General features: G+C 41.6%; 1 protein-coding gene across 1 annotated transcript in view; it reads right to left on the bottom strand.

Annotated features, from left to right (window-relative positions):
• Positions 1 to 1,312: 1,312 nt before the first annotated feature.
• The window catches only part of SORBS1 (sorbin and SH3 domain containing 1), a 353,742-nt gene continuing 333,907 nt past the window's right edge, over positions 1,313 to 21,147 (bottom strand). The window contains exons 30-34 of the mRNA XM_040436109.1: positions 16,095 to 16,187; positions 9,287 to 9,346; positions 8,660 to 8,718; positions 3,295 to 3,407; positions 1,313 to 1,796 (exon numbers count right to left, since the gene is read on the bottom strand). Coding sequence (XP_040292043.1) covers positions 1,729 to 1,796; positions 3,295 to 3,407; positions 8,660 to 8,718; positions 9,287 to 9,346; positions 16,095 to 16,187 — 393 coding nt within the window. The 3' untranslated portion in view covers positions 1,313 to 1,728. The remainder of the gene's footprint in view (positions 1,797 to 3,294; positions 3,408 to 8,659; positions 8,719 to 9,286; positions 9,347 to 16,094; positions 16,188 to 21,147) is intronic.

Here is a 21,147-nt window from a genome sequence, read left to right as displayed (position 1 = left end):
CATCTAAAATACATTGAATTTGACATTTTCATTTTCTGTCTATTAGGATGAAGCATGAAATACTTCTGAGGTTACGTAACACTGTATTTTCAGGAAGATCGGTCTCAAATTCAAGAACCGAGAAGAATAACTGCACGGACCTGATAGACGGAACGGTAGATATTTCTCCTTATTAAACATTTCACAGATTTCTCTTTCCCTATTGCATATATACATTATTAGTCATATACACATTAACAGCACAGCCTCCATAAATATATGGTGTAAATCACTTCATATCCTTGCTGTCAGTATGATTTTCCTTTGGCAATTAAAGCGACCCTCTGATGTAAGAAAAAAAATTCGCATTAACTGGGGAATGAATAAAATGCCCACAGGGTGCCCGCCTTTTCATGTTTTCACCTGTAGATCTGCTAGTTCCCAGGGTCCTCTTCTGTCATCCAAGATGGCCTCACAGCTTCTCAGACTACCTGATGCATACTATTCCTGCTTGCCCAGCCCTGCTCCTGGATTGGCCAACATTGCTCATGTGAGCAGTGCTGCCCAATGCCCAATCTGAGGGCAGAAGGAAATGTCTTCTACTACTAATGCATAGTATGCCCTGGGTGCATAAATGAGAATCGACCAGCTCACCTCCTCATAAGAACTCCTGTGCACGGATAGGGCCAAGTAAGTCCGTCCATGAAAATTTGTTACGATTAAGAACATTTTTGTTCGAAACGCGTCAACTGCTGGTGGAGGGTCTCTATCTGTGAGATATTGCTATGTAAAGAAATAAAGCGTATTTGAAGATTTAAAGTGCTGGATTTACTCTTTTGGATTTTCATGTATGCCCTGGGTAGTCTGGGAAGTGGTGCAGCCATCTTGGATGACAGAAGAGGTGCTCAGGAACTGGTGGATCAGCAGCTGAAAAAATGAAAAGGCGGTCACCGGGTAAGCGTTCTGTCTTTTTATTTCTTGAACCAGAGGGTCGCTTTAAATATAGATTTAAGCTATTTAAGGGACCACTGATAGCCATTACAAAAGCTGAATATAATGGAAATGTCCATGGCAAATCCTCCTGAATGAAAGGAAACACTGACCATTCAATTACAACAGGTCCTTCATTTATCATATAAGTCCAGTTAAACGACTGCTTGGAGCGGAGCTACCGATTCTGCATGGGTGAGATGTGCGACTGCTCTATCCATACTGTGGCAGAGCACCACAGGAGTTGTGCATCATCAGCCAGTGTACGTCCGCTGCACGGTACATGATTACGCTGTGGTGCGGCGCATCTCATATTATACAAGTGTGATAATAAAATAATATGTTGAACAAAATAAAATATTTTAATAGAAGTGACTGAAATTGCACATTATTTATGAAAAAATAAAACACGCCTTGTGCAACCAATGCAGCCATTCTGTAGGGATATCCTAGAAAAGTAAAAATATTTCAGTTTACAAAATGGCTGCCTGCGCTATGTGTAGGAGACAGGTACACTTTCAGTACAAGATCAGTATCGAATGATAGATGAAATGAAAAAGAACCGTAAGGCAGTATGCTAATCAATGTCTGATTAACTCTTCATTGCCTTTAGGTAGAAATTTTGAGTCGTACTTTTCAGAGAGTACTGACACGTGTAAACCTCTTTGTGTAGAACCGCATAGCGAATACATTCAGCAACGGCCTTCATTTTGCACAATGCCAAGTAGCTTCACAATTCTCTAGCTGTGTACTGTCATTTTAGTAAAACACTGATTTGACATAGTTGCCAGGAAAGGTGCCGAACAGCTTGGTTCTTCTGGATGTACCTGCAGCAAATGAAAGTAGATTTCTTACAATGAAGTCTTCATTCTACCACAATTCTCATACATGTGTGTGTTATATATATATATATATATCAAAGAAAATAAAGGTACACGGTTAAAGTCTTAATATCTTTCTTTGTTGAGCATGTGAATTGTTTAACAGTCATTTCAAACAGAGGAAAAGCTGACCATAATGTTCTCCAAGATGGTTACTATCAGAAAGTCCAGGAAAATGCCCCCATGATCTCATCTGAGTCTAGTCTTGAGGACCTCCAAAAATATTTGCACAGTCAGACTGGTCCACCAGAGGATGCTCTGTCAGGCTCAACCTGCGGCTTAGGGCTCATGCACACACTGTCCGCGTGTCCTGCGCTGAAGGATGCAGACCCATTCAACTTGAAAGGGTCTGCGATCCGTCTGCACTGCAAAAAAATAGGGAAGGTTTAATTTTTTGGCGGTGCGGAGGCACGAACCGAAAAGCCACAGAAGCCCTCTGTAGTGCTTCTGTAGCCTTCCACTCCGTATCTTCCGGATTGCAGACTCATTCAAGTGACCTGCTGTTTGCAGGCCACAATACGGGCACGGCCGGCACACGTTGGTATGCATGAGTCCTCATACTGAGACTCATATGGTCCAGCAGCAACAACCATGTATGAACCTGACAGTAGATGTGTGTACAAAGAGAACATGCATAGATTCTGGATAGCTGTAGGGGGGGGGGGATCACTTCCACTGGTAGGCCCAAGTCTGAAGTTGCCCATATGATTTGGTAACCTAATGGAAGAGACAGGCATCCCTACGATGCGGAGAATAAGGGAGACAGGAGAACAATGTAACATCTGCTGTACAAGGCCTGGCATGAATTATAAGACTTTTTTTTGTTTTTCTGTGTCCAGAAGCTTTAGGGTGAAGTTGTAGACTCGTTGCAGAAATTTCTGTAACTGAAAATCAGTTCCATTCATCCGAATTGAGTCGTTTTCTACAAAGCCCCATTTAGATATACAGAATCTGCCCTTATTTTAAGTAAATGTTGCCTGCTTATACTATGCAAATATTTCAGAAATTGCAACTCCGGGGATTTGGCCACATTAGGTCACAATGTGTAATTGAAAGTAGGTCTACAGGTTGTATTGCTAGGACATTCACCCTTGATCATTGCCCACTCCCTAACTGCATCTACTTGAAGCAATCATAAATGCAGTATGGGGATGAATGATCATTACTATGATTTTTCTTCTCCATACAGATTTAAACAGGACAATGTGCTGCCGACAAAAGACACATTTTTTTGTGCAGCATAAACATCAAATCAGCTGAAAACCAGCGTTTGCCGGACTCTCGGTGACAATGGGGCAACTGTCAGGAATGAGCATTTGTATGAATTCTCTTTCCCAATAATTGGCCAGTCATCTGCCCCTGTAAATGCACCCTTACCGTCTAGCAAAATAAGCAGCGTTACATTGAAAACAATCTTAATATTATATGAGGTGATAGATCTTACCTACAAACCAACCATCGTCACACTTCTCCATAACATCCACAATGTCTCCTTCTCTAAGCTCCAACTCATCATCATTTTGTGGTAGGTAAGTGTACAAAGCCTGATAGGTAAACCTAGGATGACAAATAAGGATACAAATGTACCAAAGGTGAAAACAGCCAGATGAAAAGAAGGTAAAAACCATAAACGCTCATGAGATGAGAAATAAAGTCACTCTATAAAACGCATCAACTGCAAAGAATTTTGTGATGCAATGGATATGTTGAAAAATACATAATTTCTCTAGAAATAGAATTTATGGGTCATGGGTAGGCTATAAAAGCAACCCTGAGCATTAACCCTACCTATACAGGGATGATCTTAATGTGTCTAGAGAAAACTCAAAATGACCACTGTAATACTTCCTGGTAAATTGAACAACCGGTTGAACGGTGTTGGCCATTTAGACCACTATATTCTTCTGTTATGGGATCAGTGAGGTTGAAGTCTGAATAGGTAAAAATCTAATTGATCCAGCAGACATATCAGACAATGGAAAGGGTGTTATGTGACCACCTAGCCAAGCTTCAGAAAATGGACAGAGATGAACATTTATGTTTTAGATAGGAAGGCCACATGAAACACAATGCAGGGCTTCCACAAACAGCGGAGGTATCTCATGTCTAGTGACATGCTGTCCAGTAGAGAATAAGGATTTGGCGAGCTCCTAATCTTGAATTCCCCCAGGCAGCTGTGTGAATATCTAGAATTTCCAGTCTGCCTCTCCTTTAATCTCTAAACTGGCTGAGACACATTCCTCCTGTGGTCATGTAGGTAATGGAAAGAATGAGAAAGTGCTGGAGGCTAAGAAAAGGCATGCCCTAGCTTCTGGTTCCCAGTGGTATTTCCTATCCCACAAAGCAGTCAAAGGTCATCCTTCCTGGATGACATCATGTGCTTTTTTTGTTGCGGAAATATTACATATCCACTGTACAAGATGAATAAACTGCATGGGAATGCAACCAGAGACTTTTATTGGTGTGTGGCCAGAGTTAAAATGTAAAGATGGATTTACACGGGGCAACTGGTAGCCAATTGTCGGGAAGGAAGCGTTCCGTCCTGACAGTCAGCTGTTCGTTCAGCGGGGGTCAAGTGCTGCATATACATGCAGTGATCTCCTCCATAGTATGAGAATGAGTGATGCTCGTCCTCATACAGCTGCATTGTTTCTGGGCACTGCATGATCTCCTGCCCAGAAATGCTAACTTACTTGCAAGCACTAGCAACCCAATGAACGAGCGTTTCGCTCATTTATTGGGTGATCGGCTGCACCTTTAGGCTCCATTCACACGTCCGCAAATGGGTCCGTATCCGTTCCGCAATTTTGCGGAACGGGTGCGGACCCATTCATTTTCTATGGGGACGGAATGGATGCTGACAGCACACAGTGTGCTGTCAGCATCCGCATTTGCGGAGCGCGGCCCCGATCTTAAGGTCCGCAGCTCCGCAAAAGATAGAACATGTCCTATTCTTGTCCACAGCTTGCGGACAAGAATAGGCTGGGCGGGTGTGTTGCGGATCCGCAATTTGCGGGTCCCCAACACACCACGGACGTGTGAATGGAGCCTTAGACGGACAGATTATCGGGAATAAGCGTTTGCTCGAACGTTCGTTCCCAATAATCTGTCCGAATATCGCCCCATCTAAATCCACCTTAAAGAACAACCTAAGTATTTATCAGCAGTAATTAAAACATATAATTCTGTACATGTAATACCAAAGATAAGGGCAGCACAGTGGCTCAGTGGTTAGCACTGGTGCCTTGCAGCGCTGGGGTCCTAGGTTTGAATCCGACCAAAGGACAACATCTGCATGGAGTTAGTATTTTCTCTCCGACAGGATTACAATAACAGATATCATCTCTGCAGAGACAACACGGGATCCATCATATGAATAGGTGATATCACAACTTATCTACTCCCTCCTGACCTCTGCACAGGTCACAAAACATGCCTAGAAAACTCAAGTCAATGAGCCAGCTCCTGTCTATGGCCCATGTAACTGCTCCCAAAGAACAGGAAGTCTTAACATATTTTAAGCCTAGTTGCCAGTGTGAAAACTGCATGATTTTAGGATTTTTAAAAAAAAAAAAAAAAAAAAAAAAAAAAATTATATATATATATATATATATATATAATGTAGCAAAAGAAGGCAGCACTCCAGTTTGCAGTAAAAAAGTGGACGGTTTATTCACTCATCAGCTGATGAGTGAATAAACCGTCCACTTTTTTACTGCAAACTGGAGTGCTGCCTTCTTTTGCTACATTATCTACATTTGGGATCTTGGTCGCAGGTCTCCTGGGAGGATTTTTTTGCACCCGTTCATTTTTTGTGTGCTGCTTTCTTTCTTTTTCTTTTATATATATATATATATATATATATATATATATATATATATATATATAGGGACATAGAACATAAAAAAAAAACACCAAAAGTAGATTTAACATAAAAATTTGATTTAAACAATAGGTCATTCTCTAAAGGGGTTGTCTCACAAAAAAATAGTCTGCATTTTTCAAATTAGCAACTGATTCAGGATCTGAATACTTTTGTAACTGCACTAAAATCAATCTGTAGAGCGCCAACTGCTGTTCACCCCTTTTTTTTAATTCTCTGTCCAGGTTGACATACATGCTCAGTTCCATCCTTCAAATGCCACTAGCTGCAGCAGAAAGCACATTCCCCTAGAGAAAAGACATGCCCCCTGAGCTGCCAGATTGAAATAAATGTAGCAGAACAATTGCAGCAATGTAAGGGGAGATCTCTAGATCCATGTGAGGTACAGGGCTGGTTCTAGCTTTGTTAGAAAAAGACTGTCATGTACTATATGCTTTCTGATTTGAATTTTGTATGCTACTCATGGGATAACCCCTTTAAGTGGTGTCTTGTTGATGGCTGAGGTCCTGCCGCTGTGTCATGAATAGCAGCTGTCACAGGAAAAATGAAGCACAGCAAACTACACATTAATATCGATGGACACCCACATAAAAGGGTTCTCCCCTTCTACAACACTTGCTTGTTATAAGGGTCCTCTGACAAAAAGATGATTATGAAGTGTATCCCTGCTGGGACCCCCATTTATCAGCGGTAATATGAGGTGAAACCTAGGTGTTCAGTTTCCCTGCAGTGCCGCCAAAAGGCAAATAAATTATACAGTGCCTACTGAAATATGTTGTTTGTGTAAGAGTAAGAGACCATCTTTGTAGAGGATCTCCACTTTGTCCAAGAGAGGACAGTCCCTCTATGTTAAAGAGGACCTTTCACCAGAATAAAGCATCTAAACTAACTATACAGACATGGAGAGCGGCGCTCAGGGATCCCCCTGCACTTACTGTTATACCTGGGCGCCGCTCCGTTCTCCCGTTATAGCCTCCGGTATCTTTATAGTTAGGCTCCACCCAGGGGAACCTGCCGGGGTCTCTTTCTCCTATGCTGTAGCGCTGGCCAATCACAGCGCTCAGCTCATAGCCTGAGAGTTTTTATTTTCTCTCAGGCTATGAGCTGAGCGCTGCGATTGGCCAGCGCTACAGCATGGGAGAAGGAGCGGCGCCCAGGTATAACAGTAAGTGCAGGGGGATCCCTGGGCGCCGCTCTACACGTCTGTATAGTTAGTTTAATATGCTTTATTCTGGTGAAAGGTCCTCTTTAAATCAGAATTCCTTACATGGGTATTATAATCTGGAAATTTATTTTTTTAAACTGGACAACCAATTTAATTATATGGATAACTGTGGTCCTCTAGAAATGACCACCTTGATGATGCAGTTCCTGACCAAAGGAACCTTCTCTATTAGCTTAGCAGGCCCAGAGCCGGGGTGTCCATTTAGCTGGTGTGATTATAGTATGGACAGTATTATCAAACTGATGCATGCTCCTGCCATAAAATTCTCTGAAACAGAGTTTGGAAGGGCTGTGTACCTGCCTGGCCACCAACTAAATGTATCTGGGGGCCCTGTTTGTCAGGTGGTCTTAGTGTAGTTGAGCATTTGACAGTCCATAGCATACACTGCTCCTCATAGATGTCCTGTTCAGCTGGATGTCTGTGAAGGTTCTCATTCATCCAGGTCATGATATATCTATAAAGAATAAATCAAGGCAACTGTACTTACTGTAGATTTCTTGAAAACGTTTCACTCGTTCTTCCAACGAGCTTTCTCAATTCTGAGTGACTGTACAAGAATTCTCTGGGAATAAATATGTAACTGAATCAACATCTGGTAATTATACCCAGCATGGGGTCTTGACACCTTTTTCTGGGAGGTCATTATCACCTACTGACTCCAATTAGGATAATGGAATCAACACCTTTGACCCCATGCTGGGTATAATGACCTCTGACCCCATGCGGGGTATAATTACCAGATGTTGATTCAGTTACATATTTATTCCCAGAGAATTATTCTACAGTCACTCAGAATTGAAAAAGCTCGTTGGAAGAACGAGTGAAACGTTTTCAAGAAATCTACAGTAAGTCCAGTTGCCTTGATTTATTCTTTACAGATATGTTCAGCTGGATGCCAAGCATAGTAGACAGTCCCTAAATTCTGGTATTGTGAGATGCATGGTAATAACCTCTTATGGACGGGCAGCACGGTGGCTCAGTGGTTAGCACTGGTGCCTAGGTTCGAATCCGACCAAGGACAACATCTGCATGGAGTTTGTATGTTCTCCCTATGTTTGCGTGTTTTTCCTCCGGGTACTCCGGTGTCCTCCCACACTCCAAAGACATACTGATAGGACCTTAGATTGTGAGCTCCATTGGAGATAGTTGGATGCTAATGTCTGTAAAGCACTGCAGAATATAGTAGCGCTATATAAGTGCATAAAAATAAATAAATAATAAATGGGTGAGCCGTGTTTGAAGTGCCTGTGTATAACAATGATGCCTTAATGGTGACCTGAGATCCCGTCAATCAATAGATACTTTTTGCCAGTCCATAGCATACACTGCTCCTCCTAGATGTCCTGTTCAGCTGGATGCCTTCCAAGCACAGTAGACAGTCCCTAAATTCTGGTATTGTGAGAAGCATGGTAATAACCTCTTATGGATGAGCCCTGTTTAAAGTCCCTATTATAACAATGCTGCCTTAATGGTGGTCAAATAATCCCAAACCTGAGATCCAGTCAATCAATAGATACTTTTTGCCTGAAGATGTACAGATTTAGCAGAGCTAGATTGGGGAAACGCTGACATAGTTGCTTCCTACAAAGCTTTATCTGTAGCATTACACAGGACTGCAAGTAAACCCACGAGATGCATATCACAGAAGATGCAGACCCAGTACATCAGTTTTTTTAGAAGGACAAGGAGACGGAAACTTACGCGTCTTGCGGCGTCTGACTCCTCTCTGAGCTGTCCCTTCTCTGCTGTGCCTGAGGTTGCTGAGAAATGATTAAACATTGTTTATTGTCATAGGAAGACACTTTGTGCCGATAGTCAAAGGGGTGAGAGATAGTACTGCAGTAACGGACTGATTTCTCTGCAATGCTTATTATCTCATTGCAGACAGCTTCCTGCCGACAGTCAACAAGAGCAAAGAGACAGGAAAAGATGGAGACATTCCAGAGGGCAGCAGACAAGTCCAGTATACAACAGAAGTGGAGATCCCGTTAAGTCCATAAGGTGGAGTGCACGAGTTTTCCAAGGGTAAGCATGAAGAAACAGGCAAGATACAGAAGAAGGGACAATTTAGTACAGATATACATAAGACACAGAGGAGAGCCTGATGTATTAGCATGTTGCTGTTAGAAAATGCTCTTAATCTAGCAAGGACACGTTGGTGAGCTTGGCTCGGTCATGCATTATGCTGGTTAGGATTCAAAGGGCAGGCGTAGCAAGAAAGAGTAGATTATTGGTACTGATAAACAGAGACACACATGTTAGCACGGAGAGGAGTCAAGTCAATGCACCGGTGGCCGGTCTATATCCAGCACACCAAAGATCTCTTACCACATAGCTCTTTTCAGACTCTGTGAGGTCTGGTCCTGTGGTCAGTGTATGATGAGGCTGCTGTGGTCATCAAGCAAATTATAAGGGACACATTTAGCATGGGTTATTCGGATATAGGGAGACATATTATCATGTACACAATCTAAGACATTTCTTATAATTCCCAGTCCATTGGTTGGTGGAGGAAGGAAAAATAATAATTTGCAAGTTCAGTATGGCTTCATGAGATACCATATACCGAAATAGGCCACTGTCTACAAGGGTTTGATTTATGTTCCTTATTTATCTGTCTGTCTACTTGTTAGTCCTTCAGTTATTGCTGAGGTTTTTTTGGAGGAGGTTTTGAGGCAGATCAGCCTGCCGGATTTTCAGTCAAAGCCAGAAGTGGATTCGAAAGGAATGGGAATATATAAAAGGAAGGACTTCTCCTTCCTGGTGGATCCACTTTTGGCTTTGGCTGAAAATCCTGCAGGGAGATCTGCCTCAAAACCTCTTCCACAACACTCTGTGTGGCCGTATTCTATAACTTGTTACTATGCGGAGTATTAAAACAGTAGATCTATACATAACTAAGGAGACAGACTGAATCAGGATAACATTGCCGCTGCTTCATGAGTACCACCACTTCACTTTCTTTCAATGACACATTAGACTGTTGGGTCAGGGATCTATGTGATGGATATCTCCATGCAGCGCCACAAGTGTTTGACTGTTCAATTAAATCTTCATATTTTTCATAACTGGTCCCAGCTTATGGGCCACAGTCAAAGTTGCCATTTGACTTCTGTCCAGAGCTAAATGCAGGTGGTGTGGTAAGTGTCTATGGGAATGAAAATGTTTTAAAATTTTTCAGACCAATATCTGGATCAGAATATTTTTTGTAACTGCTTCTAATTACAAAATAGTATAGTCACTGAGTTATTCAACAAACTAGCTATATAGCACCTCCTGCTGTTTGTTATATTCCTTATTTCTATGTCCACCTTTCTGAGGTGGTCGCACATGCTCAGTTCCATCCTTCATCTGCCACCAGTGGATCTTCTCTTAGAAGCTGTGACAGTTACAGGTAAAGATTCAAGAACTGCAGCAGAAAGGACATTTCCCCTGAGAAAGAACACCCCCTGAGCTGTGACAGAAAGAGAGCTTTAGCACAAAGGACATGTCCCCTGATCTGCCAGAAAATCCAGCAGAGCAAATGAAGCAATGAATGAGAAAGACCTCTGGATGCATGTGAGGTACAGGGCTGGTTCTAGCTTTGTTAGAAAGTAGCAAGCACTATGCGATTAGTCTGACTGTCTGATTTTTAATTTTACATTCATCATTGGATATCCCCTTTAATGATACCAATAAAACCTGTTGTGCTCTTGGTCTATGGCTGGTCTTATACTGGGCATTGTGTAAGGATGCAGTGTGCTGGTACTGTGCTACTAATTTACCACACCTTAGCAAGCACCAGTTCAGTTCACATTTCTTTGTCAATGGAAGTGCATACGCCTGACATTCATGCATTTCATACATTTGCATAAATTTAGGCCCAGGTATAATGGGGCAGGTTTACTAATCCTACAGATGGTGTAAGGTAAGACAGGCTATTTTGACCTGCACCAGATTTATCACAGGGGCTCAGGCTGGATGATAAATGTGGTGGAGGGATAGACATCTTTGTCCAGCTCTGTACCAACTATTGATTGGCTTACATTGAGATAGAATATTACACCAGAATTGTGGTGCAGCTATGGCGTTAAATGTTGCATATTGGACCATACCCCTTTCCTAGAAAGCCAAAATCCTTTTTCTGGTAAGCCGTGCCCCTTTGTTGAGCTAGACAAAAATAATTTCTCTAAACTGGCTGCACCAAATTGGGCCACGTTAGAATCTAGAAAGATGAACCCTCATGAGAAAATGTGGCCATCGTGTCTATTGACAACCTAGTTTAAAGGGGGTGTCAAGATGTATTACATTTTTTATATATGGCTCAGAGTGGATTACAAATGAAACAGAAGCGATACGTGCCCCCTCGCTGAATCCCTGCTGCTGCCTATCCGCTGCAGAAAAGGCTGATCACTATTTTCTGCATTATGATCCGGCACCAGAAAGTGGAAAGCAGCAGAGACCGATAAGCATCAGAACAGCAATGTCGGGGGATTGGTGACAATAGTCTGGCTTCTTCTTTTTTTTTAAGGGAATCTGTCACCAGTTTTCTGCTGTCCTATCTGAGAGCAGCATAAAGTGATGACAGATACCCTTAGCATCTTTCTTTTCCCTACTGCAATCGGTGGCAGAGGGGCAGGGAAATCCGGAAGCTCATAGACAGGAGGACTCTCCGATGCGTGCTGAGTACTGAACAGCTCCAGAGTGCGGCTCTTGCTAGATTTGCTCCATACAGACTTTAGAAAAAAAAAATGACTGCATCACTTTAAGTAAGTGCTCCTTTTGCTAAGGGTAGTGGACACTAGTTTATGCTGCCCTCAGATAGGGCAGCATAAAAAGGGTGACAGATTCCCTTTAAGCCACTGTGAGCTATATCAAAAAATGTAAAAACTACTGAACAACTGCTTAAATATAAAATAGAATCCAAAAAATAACATAAAAATGTAAGAAGTCACCAATGGTAAGGAATGGCAGGTGCACCAGAGGTATGTTCTTATTACTGGAACAAGCCCTTTCTGTACAGGTAATATTAGCTGCAGGGTAAATTTAACAGTATAATGACTTATACATATGATGACTCTACTAAACTATACCAAACCTCAAAAATATGACGTAGTCCTTAGTAACCAGTCAGCAACTACAATGATCCGTCCAGTACAATACACTCAGTGTCATGTCTGACTGCCACCAGACCATCCTTTTCTGGCCTGAGGTTCACATTGACAAGTTATATCACTGCCAAGGAAGGCAATAACAATCAGAGCTATTCTGATTAAAGACATTTATGGCATATTGATAATATGTGCCATGAATGTCTCATAGGTCAGGCCCTGGAAGTGTTGCCCCCACCTACTGGAAGAATGGGGCTCATCTGCTTTAAGGGAGCAATCTGGGTAAAACGTATGCTGTGTGTTATACCTAGTGTGTACTAAGCACAATAAGGTAACATTCTGCCTGGACTCGTCTCCCACAGCCCCTATAAGAGGGTCAGCCAGATGGTTGGGGGCAGCACTGAAGTCTGCCTCCATTCTACACTATACTAGTTAGTTCTATGTACAGAAAACCAATAAAATGCACATTATTCTTTAAGCCAGGACATATTGCATACATTTGTATACTGGTCTATATACTTTTAACTATATTATACGTCAAAACTGGGATCGGAACATAAAAATGGTCAATTGAGAAAAAAATACTATGCACAAAAATGCAATGAAGTGTAAACATTTTGCAGAACTAGCAAAACCAACCATATGCACAAGTCTGCAATATCATGTATTAAAGCTGCAATACCAGGAACAGCCTATACAAAATAGTGTTCACCGTTTCTGTTAAAAAGCAGACTTTTTTTTTCTATTTAAAGGGGTTGTCCCAAAAAATAATATTATACATCTTTCAAACCAGCACCTGGATCTGAATACTTTTGTAACTGCATAGACATAAAGGTTGAGTAATTCAATAAAATATACAGTCCCTCAGGTTACAATATTAATTGGTTCCAGGACGACCACTGTAAGTTGGGTTATTGGTTCCAAAGCCCCCAAATGTCATCCAAGATGAGAGAAAGTGAAGATTTAAGAAAAGTAAGCAGATAACTAAGACAGATAAAACGAGTCCTTACATATAACAGTCAGGAATAGCTGCCAACTAGCAACTAATACAGCTAATTTACCAGAGAAGTGGCCTTGATTGGTTGGATCTGAGACATTGTATGTTTTGTTTAGTTTCAACTTATGAATGGTCCGAAAAGACCATTGTATGTTAAAAATATTGTATCCTGAGGCCAATATATCTTGAGGGATCACTGTATTGGTATAGCGCCACCTGCTGTTTGTTCTTTTCCTTATTTCTCTGTTCACGGAGGTGGTCGCACATGCTCAGTTTAATTCTTCAACTGCCACCAGCCATATACTTCTGTTAGAAGCTTTGACAGTGACAGGACATGCCCCCTGAGCGAGGGCGTTCCATCTGAGCTGTCTGCTTGAAATAAATCTAGCAGAACAAATTGAGTAATAAATGGAAAGATCTCTGGACCCACGTGAGGTACAGGGCTGGTTCTAGCTTTGTTACAAAGAGATTGTCATGTATTATATGATGTCTGATTTTCATGATTTACCTTACATGGATAACCCATTTAAAGGGATACTCCAGGATTTTACTACTAATGTCTGATTAGTTATTGCAGCTCTGCCCCCATTCACTTCATTGTCAGCAGTGCTGCAAAATACAGAATGTCGCCCAGCATGAATAATCCAGGTTGTGACCCTCATTGGAAGAAGAGTTTACCAGAATTTGAACCTTGTATAGTTGCCAGTCCAGTATACTGGTGCTTGGTTTTGAAGAAAAGGATCATAGAAGAAACTGCAGACTACACATGGTAATTTTTGCTTGTCTGATTCATTTTTATGAGCGTATAAGATCATGGATGATGACTGAGTACATAACCCATGTGTAGACTTTTATACATACCTAAGTGAAACCACCAACCTAACTCCAGGAGACAGAATTATGAACACAATGGTTGGGATGTATGATGTAATGTCGACTCTGATCCATGGCAGACAGATAATACTATGGAAACCTGTCAGGTTGTGAATGCTGTCCTTGCCATCTGCAAGTAGCATTTTATAGAGCACGTCAAGCTGAGCAGATGGATATATACTGGAAGTTTTGTAGGAAAAAACCCAGCACAGTTTGCAATTTGTTTAAATAGAACCAGTGGCATACCATCCATGGAGGCATGACTGATAGGGGTCCCAGGCAAAAACTCTTTTTGCTCCCAATATGAAAAAACTACATTTTCAAGTAGTCGCCACCAGGTGGAGCTCAGTGCAAAGAGATTTTACAGCTTTCATTGCAGTCAATAGTAACAGAAAATTCCTATGCACTGAGCTCCCCCTAGTGGTGGCTTCGGCCAGTTTTAGAATACATTGTATGAGGCAGACATAGAGATGTATAGGGAGATTAATTCATGTATTTATGAGAGCAGTGGTGTATACGAAGAGAAGTAAGGGCCCCATAGCAAGGATCAAAACAGTTCCCCCACACAGGACAGAAGGGTTTCCGCCTAAACCCCTTTTGGTGACCCTTGGGCCATTTTTTCCACTGCCTCATTTGCTAAAAGTTTTTCCTTTAGAGGGTAGAGTCCTGACCAAATTTTCACCTCCAGTAGAATAGGAGATGATCCCAACTAAGACTGGGCCCTCTCTTGCGCTGGGCCCCATAGCAGTCGCATGGTCTGCCGGTAGTTACGCCCCTGTATGAGAGTTATGTCATATAAAAGATTTGAGAACTATGGTGTTCAGAATGAATTCCACTTCTCCAGAAATCTGGAGCGTTGCACTTTACGTTCAGCATTGGAATGTTTCACACACAAGTACTAGGAAACTAGGTGGGATGGGCAGGGTGGTGGTGGGGACCCTTACTAAGTTTTGCATGGTGCCCTATGAGATCTGTGTACAGTCCTGAATGAAACTATTTTCTCACCCCTCCAAACCATTCCTACTGTGACGTAGCAAACATATAGCTATTGTTCTTACACACTGGATGCTAATTTGCCCTGGTTTCTGCTACGTGTATCCGGCCTGCTCAAGGGTCTGGCTGAAGCAGCCGTAAGTCAGGCCATGTATTGGTGACGGACATGAAAGATGCCTCCTACATCATCCATGGGCCTCTCTAATTGTAGTTAGATGGGGAACGGCACATGCGCACAACGAAAATCAATGCTCTACCCGCAACAGGGAATTCAAAATGCAAAAATGCCAATTGATTGACGTACAGCGCAAGCACAGTTTGAACTCCCTTCATTGTGCACAGTACTTCTTTTAATTCTGTGCATGCACCGATTCCTATCTAACTAGATTTGGAGAGGCCTGTGGATGACACAGGGAGTGTCATCCCCATCAGTCTCTGAAATACATGGGCTGACTTATGGCTGGTCAGCCGGACACTTGAGCAGGCTGGACACGACCAACAAATGCTTGAGGGCTAATTGCCATGTACAGCAGGAGCATTTTGTTTTCTCAGGTAAGCAGCATGGTTTTTAGGGGTAAAATCTGAGGTCTCCCTTTAAATGCCTTCTCATTCTGGGCTTATAAGTCCAGTAGTCGACCCACTCGACTCAAGGACCTAAGCTCATGGTCAGCAGGTATTTCAATCAATACATGAAGTTATATGGAATATTTTTTGCACAAAACAATATATTAATCTCCTCTTCTCTAACATGCTGTCTACAGACAGTAGAACATGCTCAACCTGACAGGTTCCCTATAACTTATTATTTCAGGCATATCAATGGGCAGATTCTGTTGGGGAACATTGGCTGAAACATAAAATCTCTACACGGACAATGTAGTCTTTAATAAAATAAGGCTTATTTCATAGGCATTATGAGATACTATCTTGGGCAGGCCAATAATATAAGCTTATTAAACAGCAGGAATAAACAAAACAATACCAAATAAGTGGGAATCTGACAAATAAGCTGTATCTATATCTAAATATATATATAGTGTGCTCCAAGTTTACCTAAAATTTCAAATATGTTCATATTAGGTAAGAACTTAAAAAGGGATAAAACAGGCAGTAAAAAGTAACAATATGATCTTCAAGATTGGTCTAAAGAGGTTGATTATAAATGTAATTTTCTTGGGCTTACCACAAAAGAATTTGAGTTCAGGGTATTAACCGGGGAGTCTGTAAGCTTTACAGGACTTTTAGGTGCTGTTTGTTCACCGTCAGATCTGCAAAGCTAATGAGATGATGTAAAAGGACAAAAGATGCAATGAGAATGGGATGAGAAGTGAAGGCACAATAAAACAATCACATAATTGCACAGCGACTGCCAGAAGCCATGCCGTGTTTTGATGCACGTTCTCACACAGAAACCAACATACATATGCATGCAAGAACATTATCTAACCTATAATACATGAAACATATAGGTCATTACTAAACAACGACTGTTTTGTACTAAAATGGTGCAGTATAACAAATATATAATAGCCAAAACAGGTCCTAAAGCAAACGGTGGAAAAGTTTACTTACTCTAATGATTATTACTGTTTGAGGGTATCTAGACAAATAATGTGTGCGTGTGTATCTATATATATCTATATACACACACACAAGTGCAATAATAATAAACTTTACAATACTAGTATATGACCACAGGCTCTCTGTGCTGGTAGGCAAATCAAGAAAGTCCAGATCCCATTGCATTTCATCGTAAATATATACTGTGAAACCTCTCCAAAAGACACCTCTTTCAGAAGACCACAACCTTTTCTAGACCAGATTTTCAGTGATTTTTAGTTCCACCATATTATGTATGATGGACATCCTCTTTGAGAAGGCCACCACCTAGAAGACCACTTTTCAATGCAATTTTTTGTAGTCTCAAAGTGTATTTCCAAATACACTCAACATTATTTCATGAGGGTAAGTGAATAAGTCTTGGTGGAAAACTAGCAGATCATCAATTTCGTACTAGCCTCCTGCAACTGGGTGTCCCTACATTTGAGGGATACTGAATTGCTGGAGGAGTGACTGAAACATATCATATGCTATATATCCAATGAAACCTATTCACTTACCGTCCTGTTGTTGATTAAATATTCTCCAAGTTTGACTCGGAGACAGATTCCAATTATGTGTCCTCACCCAATTGGGAGCTTAATTACCCAAACTTAGGTCATCGAAGGGGTTGTCCCACTATAACTTATCCCCTGTCCACTGGATTGCCGTTAAGGGGCCTGCACTGATCACTAGAACGGTGGCCCATGTTCCTCTGTTTGAATGGAGCAGCAGACACCTATTCGTATCTTATGGTCCATTCAACTCTATGGAACTGCTGTATATAGCCGAGTACAAGCGTTCTGCTATCTCCGGCAGCCCCGTTGAGCTGAATTGAATGGAAGCACACGTGTATCCGCCACTCCATTCAAGCAAGGCAACATTGGCCCCCATTCTCCATCTCGGCAGGGGGCTCCAGTGGTCAGAACCCCACTGATCAGCCATTTATCCTTTTTCCTGTGGACAGAGTATAAGTTGTTGTAATGGGACAACCCCTTTACAACAAACCATGGGTCCAGGACACAGGTTTGTCAATCTGGCTTTAACAGGAGTTTACCGATGCAGCAGTAGAAAAAATATATTTCTTAATAACATTGCTTTTTTTTTTTTTTTTTTGGAATCCCACATAATCTCTTTTCATCATCAGCGAAGTCAAAACAGCAGCTAATCGATTCCAGACACTGTGACTTCTCATCTATACTGATGTTTTATGGCGACAACTGGACAGGCTGGTGACTAGACATCTCAAGGAAAAAATCTAAATATACATACAAAACTTCATTACGTTTGTACATTAGGTATTGAAAAATTTTTTTTTTATATGTTCGGCCAGACGTAGTTTAAAGGTAAATAAAGTACAAGAAGAGCTAACTGAAACCTGTGTCTTACGTTCATGTATTATTTGAGTAAGACCTGTTCAACAGTGAAAGCAAATGTTTTATTTGGTTACCATGGTTTACTGCCTATTTGCCTTGTGTCAGTAAGTCAAGACGGTAGACAGGACATTATGGGTGTACCCAAATAATAACGGGTTACTTGCTCAGTACCTTAAGTACCTACAGTATATACTGAATGGATGCATTACATCTGGTTCAATATTCAAAGGAATATAAAGAATCCAAGATGGCTACAATTCTACGGGAATCTCAGTTGAGTATGATTTGGAAATTTCGAGAATTCCACTAAATCGGCATTCTCAATGTTCTGGCCACATACTATTCATGTGAATGCATCAAAGATGTGTTTAGTTGAAATCTCATTAATGGGAACCTGCCAGCAGGAAAAAATGCAGTGCAATCTGCAGGCACTATGTTATAGAACAGGAGGAGCTGAGCAGGCTGCTATATAGTTATCTTATTTAGCAAAATTTATAAATTTAAATCTCTTCTCGTTTGGGCTTAGGAGTCATCCAGGCTGTCAATCACTACTGAGTAAGTGTGTATACAGAGACAGCTGTCAGTCACCGATTAGGACCGCCCACATGACTCCTAAGCTCAGAACGAGAAGAGATTGAAATGAATAAATTAGACATTTTGCTGAATAATTTCCCATAAAACTAGAAATCAATCTGCTCAGCTGCTCCTGCTGTATAACATGTAATGAAAATTGAGGCACTCAGGTTTAGGTTATTGCAATCAAAACTTTTTTATTTTTTCAAGTTTTTGCAGTATTTTCATCCAAAAAGCCCAATTAGATCCTTTGTATAAACAGTATATTTAAGACCAGACGTTTCGGTCATTTCAGACCTTCATCAGTGGTCACATTTTTTATCTGTACTGAAGGGGAGGCATGGACATCCAAGCCCTGATGTCCATGCCTCCCCTTCAGAACAGATAAAAAATGTGACCACTGATGAAGGTCTGAAATGACCGAAACGTCTGGTCTTAAATATACTGTTTATACAAAGGATCTAATTGGGCTTTTTGGATGAAAATACTGCAAAAACTTGAAAAAATAAAAAAGTTTTGATTGCAATAACCTAAACCTGAGTGCCTCAATTTTCATTAAATGTATACTGGCTGTTTGCAGCCCTTGATTGGCACCAGGGACATTTGAATTGAGTGTGGTTCTCCATCCTATTCATCATACCTGCTGTATAACAGGCTGCCTGCAGATTACTGCATTGTCAAGGTGACAGAATCCCTTTAAGCGACTCCATTCGTTAATATGACTGCTTCCATGATCTAAAGAGTTCTACATTATAAACAAAGTAGGCCAGCACATGCAAAGATCCAGAAAAAAATGTGCAGGTGCAAAGGCAAGCAAACAGAGAAGATACAGCAGCACACCGCTTTAGGCACTAAGACATCTTCAGACTTTGAATATAGTAATTATTTTAAATTGAATTACTGTTAGGCTCTTAGTACACACTTTGATCAAATTGTGTGAGCCATCCACCCTGTCAAGACAACTTTATTAGATGGGGCCCTACATGAAAAGACTTACCCAGCTAGAGCACAGGCCTCCAGAATGCACAAAATGAAATAAAACAGTCCTATGCCACATTTACATGCGACGATCAAAGCTTACCTCCACGACAATTGAATGCCCGTTCAGTGGGGGGTGATGCGCGGCATTTACATGCAGGGATCACCTCCACAGTATGAGGACAGGCGATGGCTGCTGCTATCTCAGGTCCTCATACAGCTGCATTGTTGCTGTTTAGACAGCATGATCTCCTGCCCAGAAACGATAAGACAGACAGATAATCAGGAACAAGCGTTCGTAGCAACTTCCATCCCGGATAATCTGCTTGACAATCAGGCCGTGTATATCCGCCTTTAGAAAGGAGTACACTAACAGACACACCCAAATTCTGGAAGCCTAGGCCAAGACAGGTAAGTCTGTAGGGTAGGGTCCCATCTAATGAGGTTGCCTTCACAGGGTAGATAGACTTACACAAGCCGATGAAAATGTGCACTAAGAACAAATTTCTATGTATAGTAAATATAGCAGTGATGCCTAGAAGCGACAACCGTGTTCGGAATGTGTGCGTCGGTAATTGGCTGCAGCAGTCCTAGGCCCAAGCCCCTTCTGGTCAGGTCAGGACTGGAACTTGCCAGGAATGGGTCAGTGGCACTGGAACAGCAGATAGGCGAGTATTTATTTATTTTTTCAATGGGGTACACCTAACGACCACTGGGGTTGTTGGCTTCTATGCCGGACAACCTCATTCATTTTTATAAATGTCTATCCACTTAAAGCAGAGTGCTGCTGTATCTTGTGTTTGCAAACTCCATATGAAATAGATCAGTAAAACTTTCCTTGCAAAATATATACAACATGGTTGGGGCCTATGTATGTCCATATTGAAAATATTGGAGCAAACTTATAGATTGTGGAAAAGTTCCCCTTTGGAAGAAGCGATACTACTGTCGGTGTAATAATTACAATCATACTTTTTTAAAGGGAGTCTGTCATGTTGTACATGCAGTCCTATCTGTGAGCAGCATGATATAGAGCAGGAAAAATGCATTATAACTAATACAAATTCTCTGATCTTTCTGGGATCAGGAGTCCATTGGGCGTTCCTACTCAGTGACGATGTATGCACAGTCATATAGGCAAGGCTGACAAACACTAATAGGACCGTCCACTGGACTCCTAAGCATAGAAAGAGCAGGCATTTAAATTGGATTTATCTGGGAATTTTTTTTATTAATGAACTATCCCCTGGTTAGGTTATCAATATCAGATTGGTGGGGGTCCAACACCCGGGACCCCAGCTGAACAGCTGTTATAAGAGGCCGGTGCTCCCTGAGCACTGTGGCCTTTTCCTAGGCCATGTGACATCACTTTACATTGGTCACATGGTTAAGTTGCAGCTCAGCCCCATTCAAGTCAGTGGGGCTGAGCTGTAATACCAAGTACAGCTGCCATACAATGTAGAGCGCTGTGCTTGGAAAGCTGCCGGGAGCCCGCTGTGCCCACCAGAGCTCCGGTAATCCTAGCAGCTACCTTAAATAGCTGATCGGACCTCCGCTGATGTGATGACCTATCCTGAGGAGGACTATCAATCTGCTCAGCTTTTCCTGCTCTATAACATGCTACTGGCAGATCAAACACCATGTTAAAGTGAGCAAAAACACGTGAAAACTATTCACCATTGCCTACAAACCTAGAAATGACAAATGAAG

The sequence above is a fragment of the Bufo bufo genome, chromosome 6 (genome assembly GCF_905171765.1).
Source record: "Bufo bufo chromosome 6, aBufBuf1.1, whole genome shotgun sequence".
Taxonomy (NCBI): domain Eukaryota; kingdom Metazoa; phylum Chordata; class Amphibia; order Anura; family Bufonidae; genus Bufo; species Bufo bufo.
The sequence above is the reverse complement of the archived record's forward strand: the minus strand, read 5'-3'. Positions and strand labels throughout refer to the sequence as shown.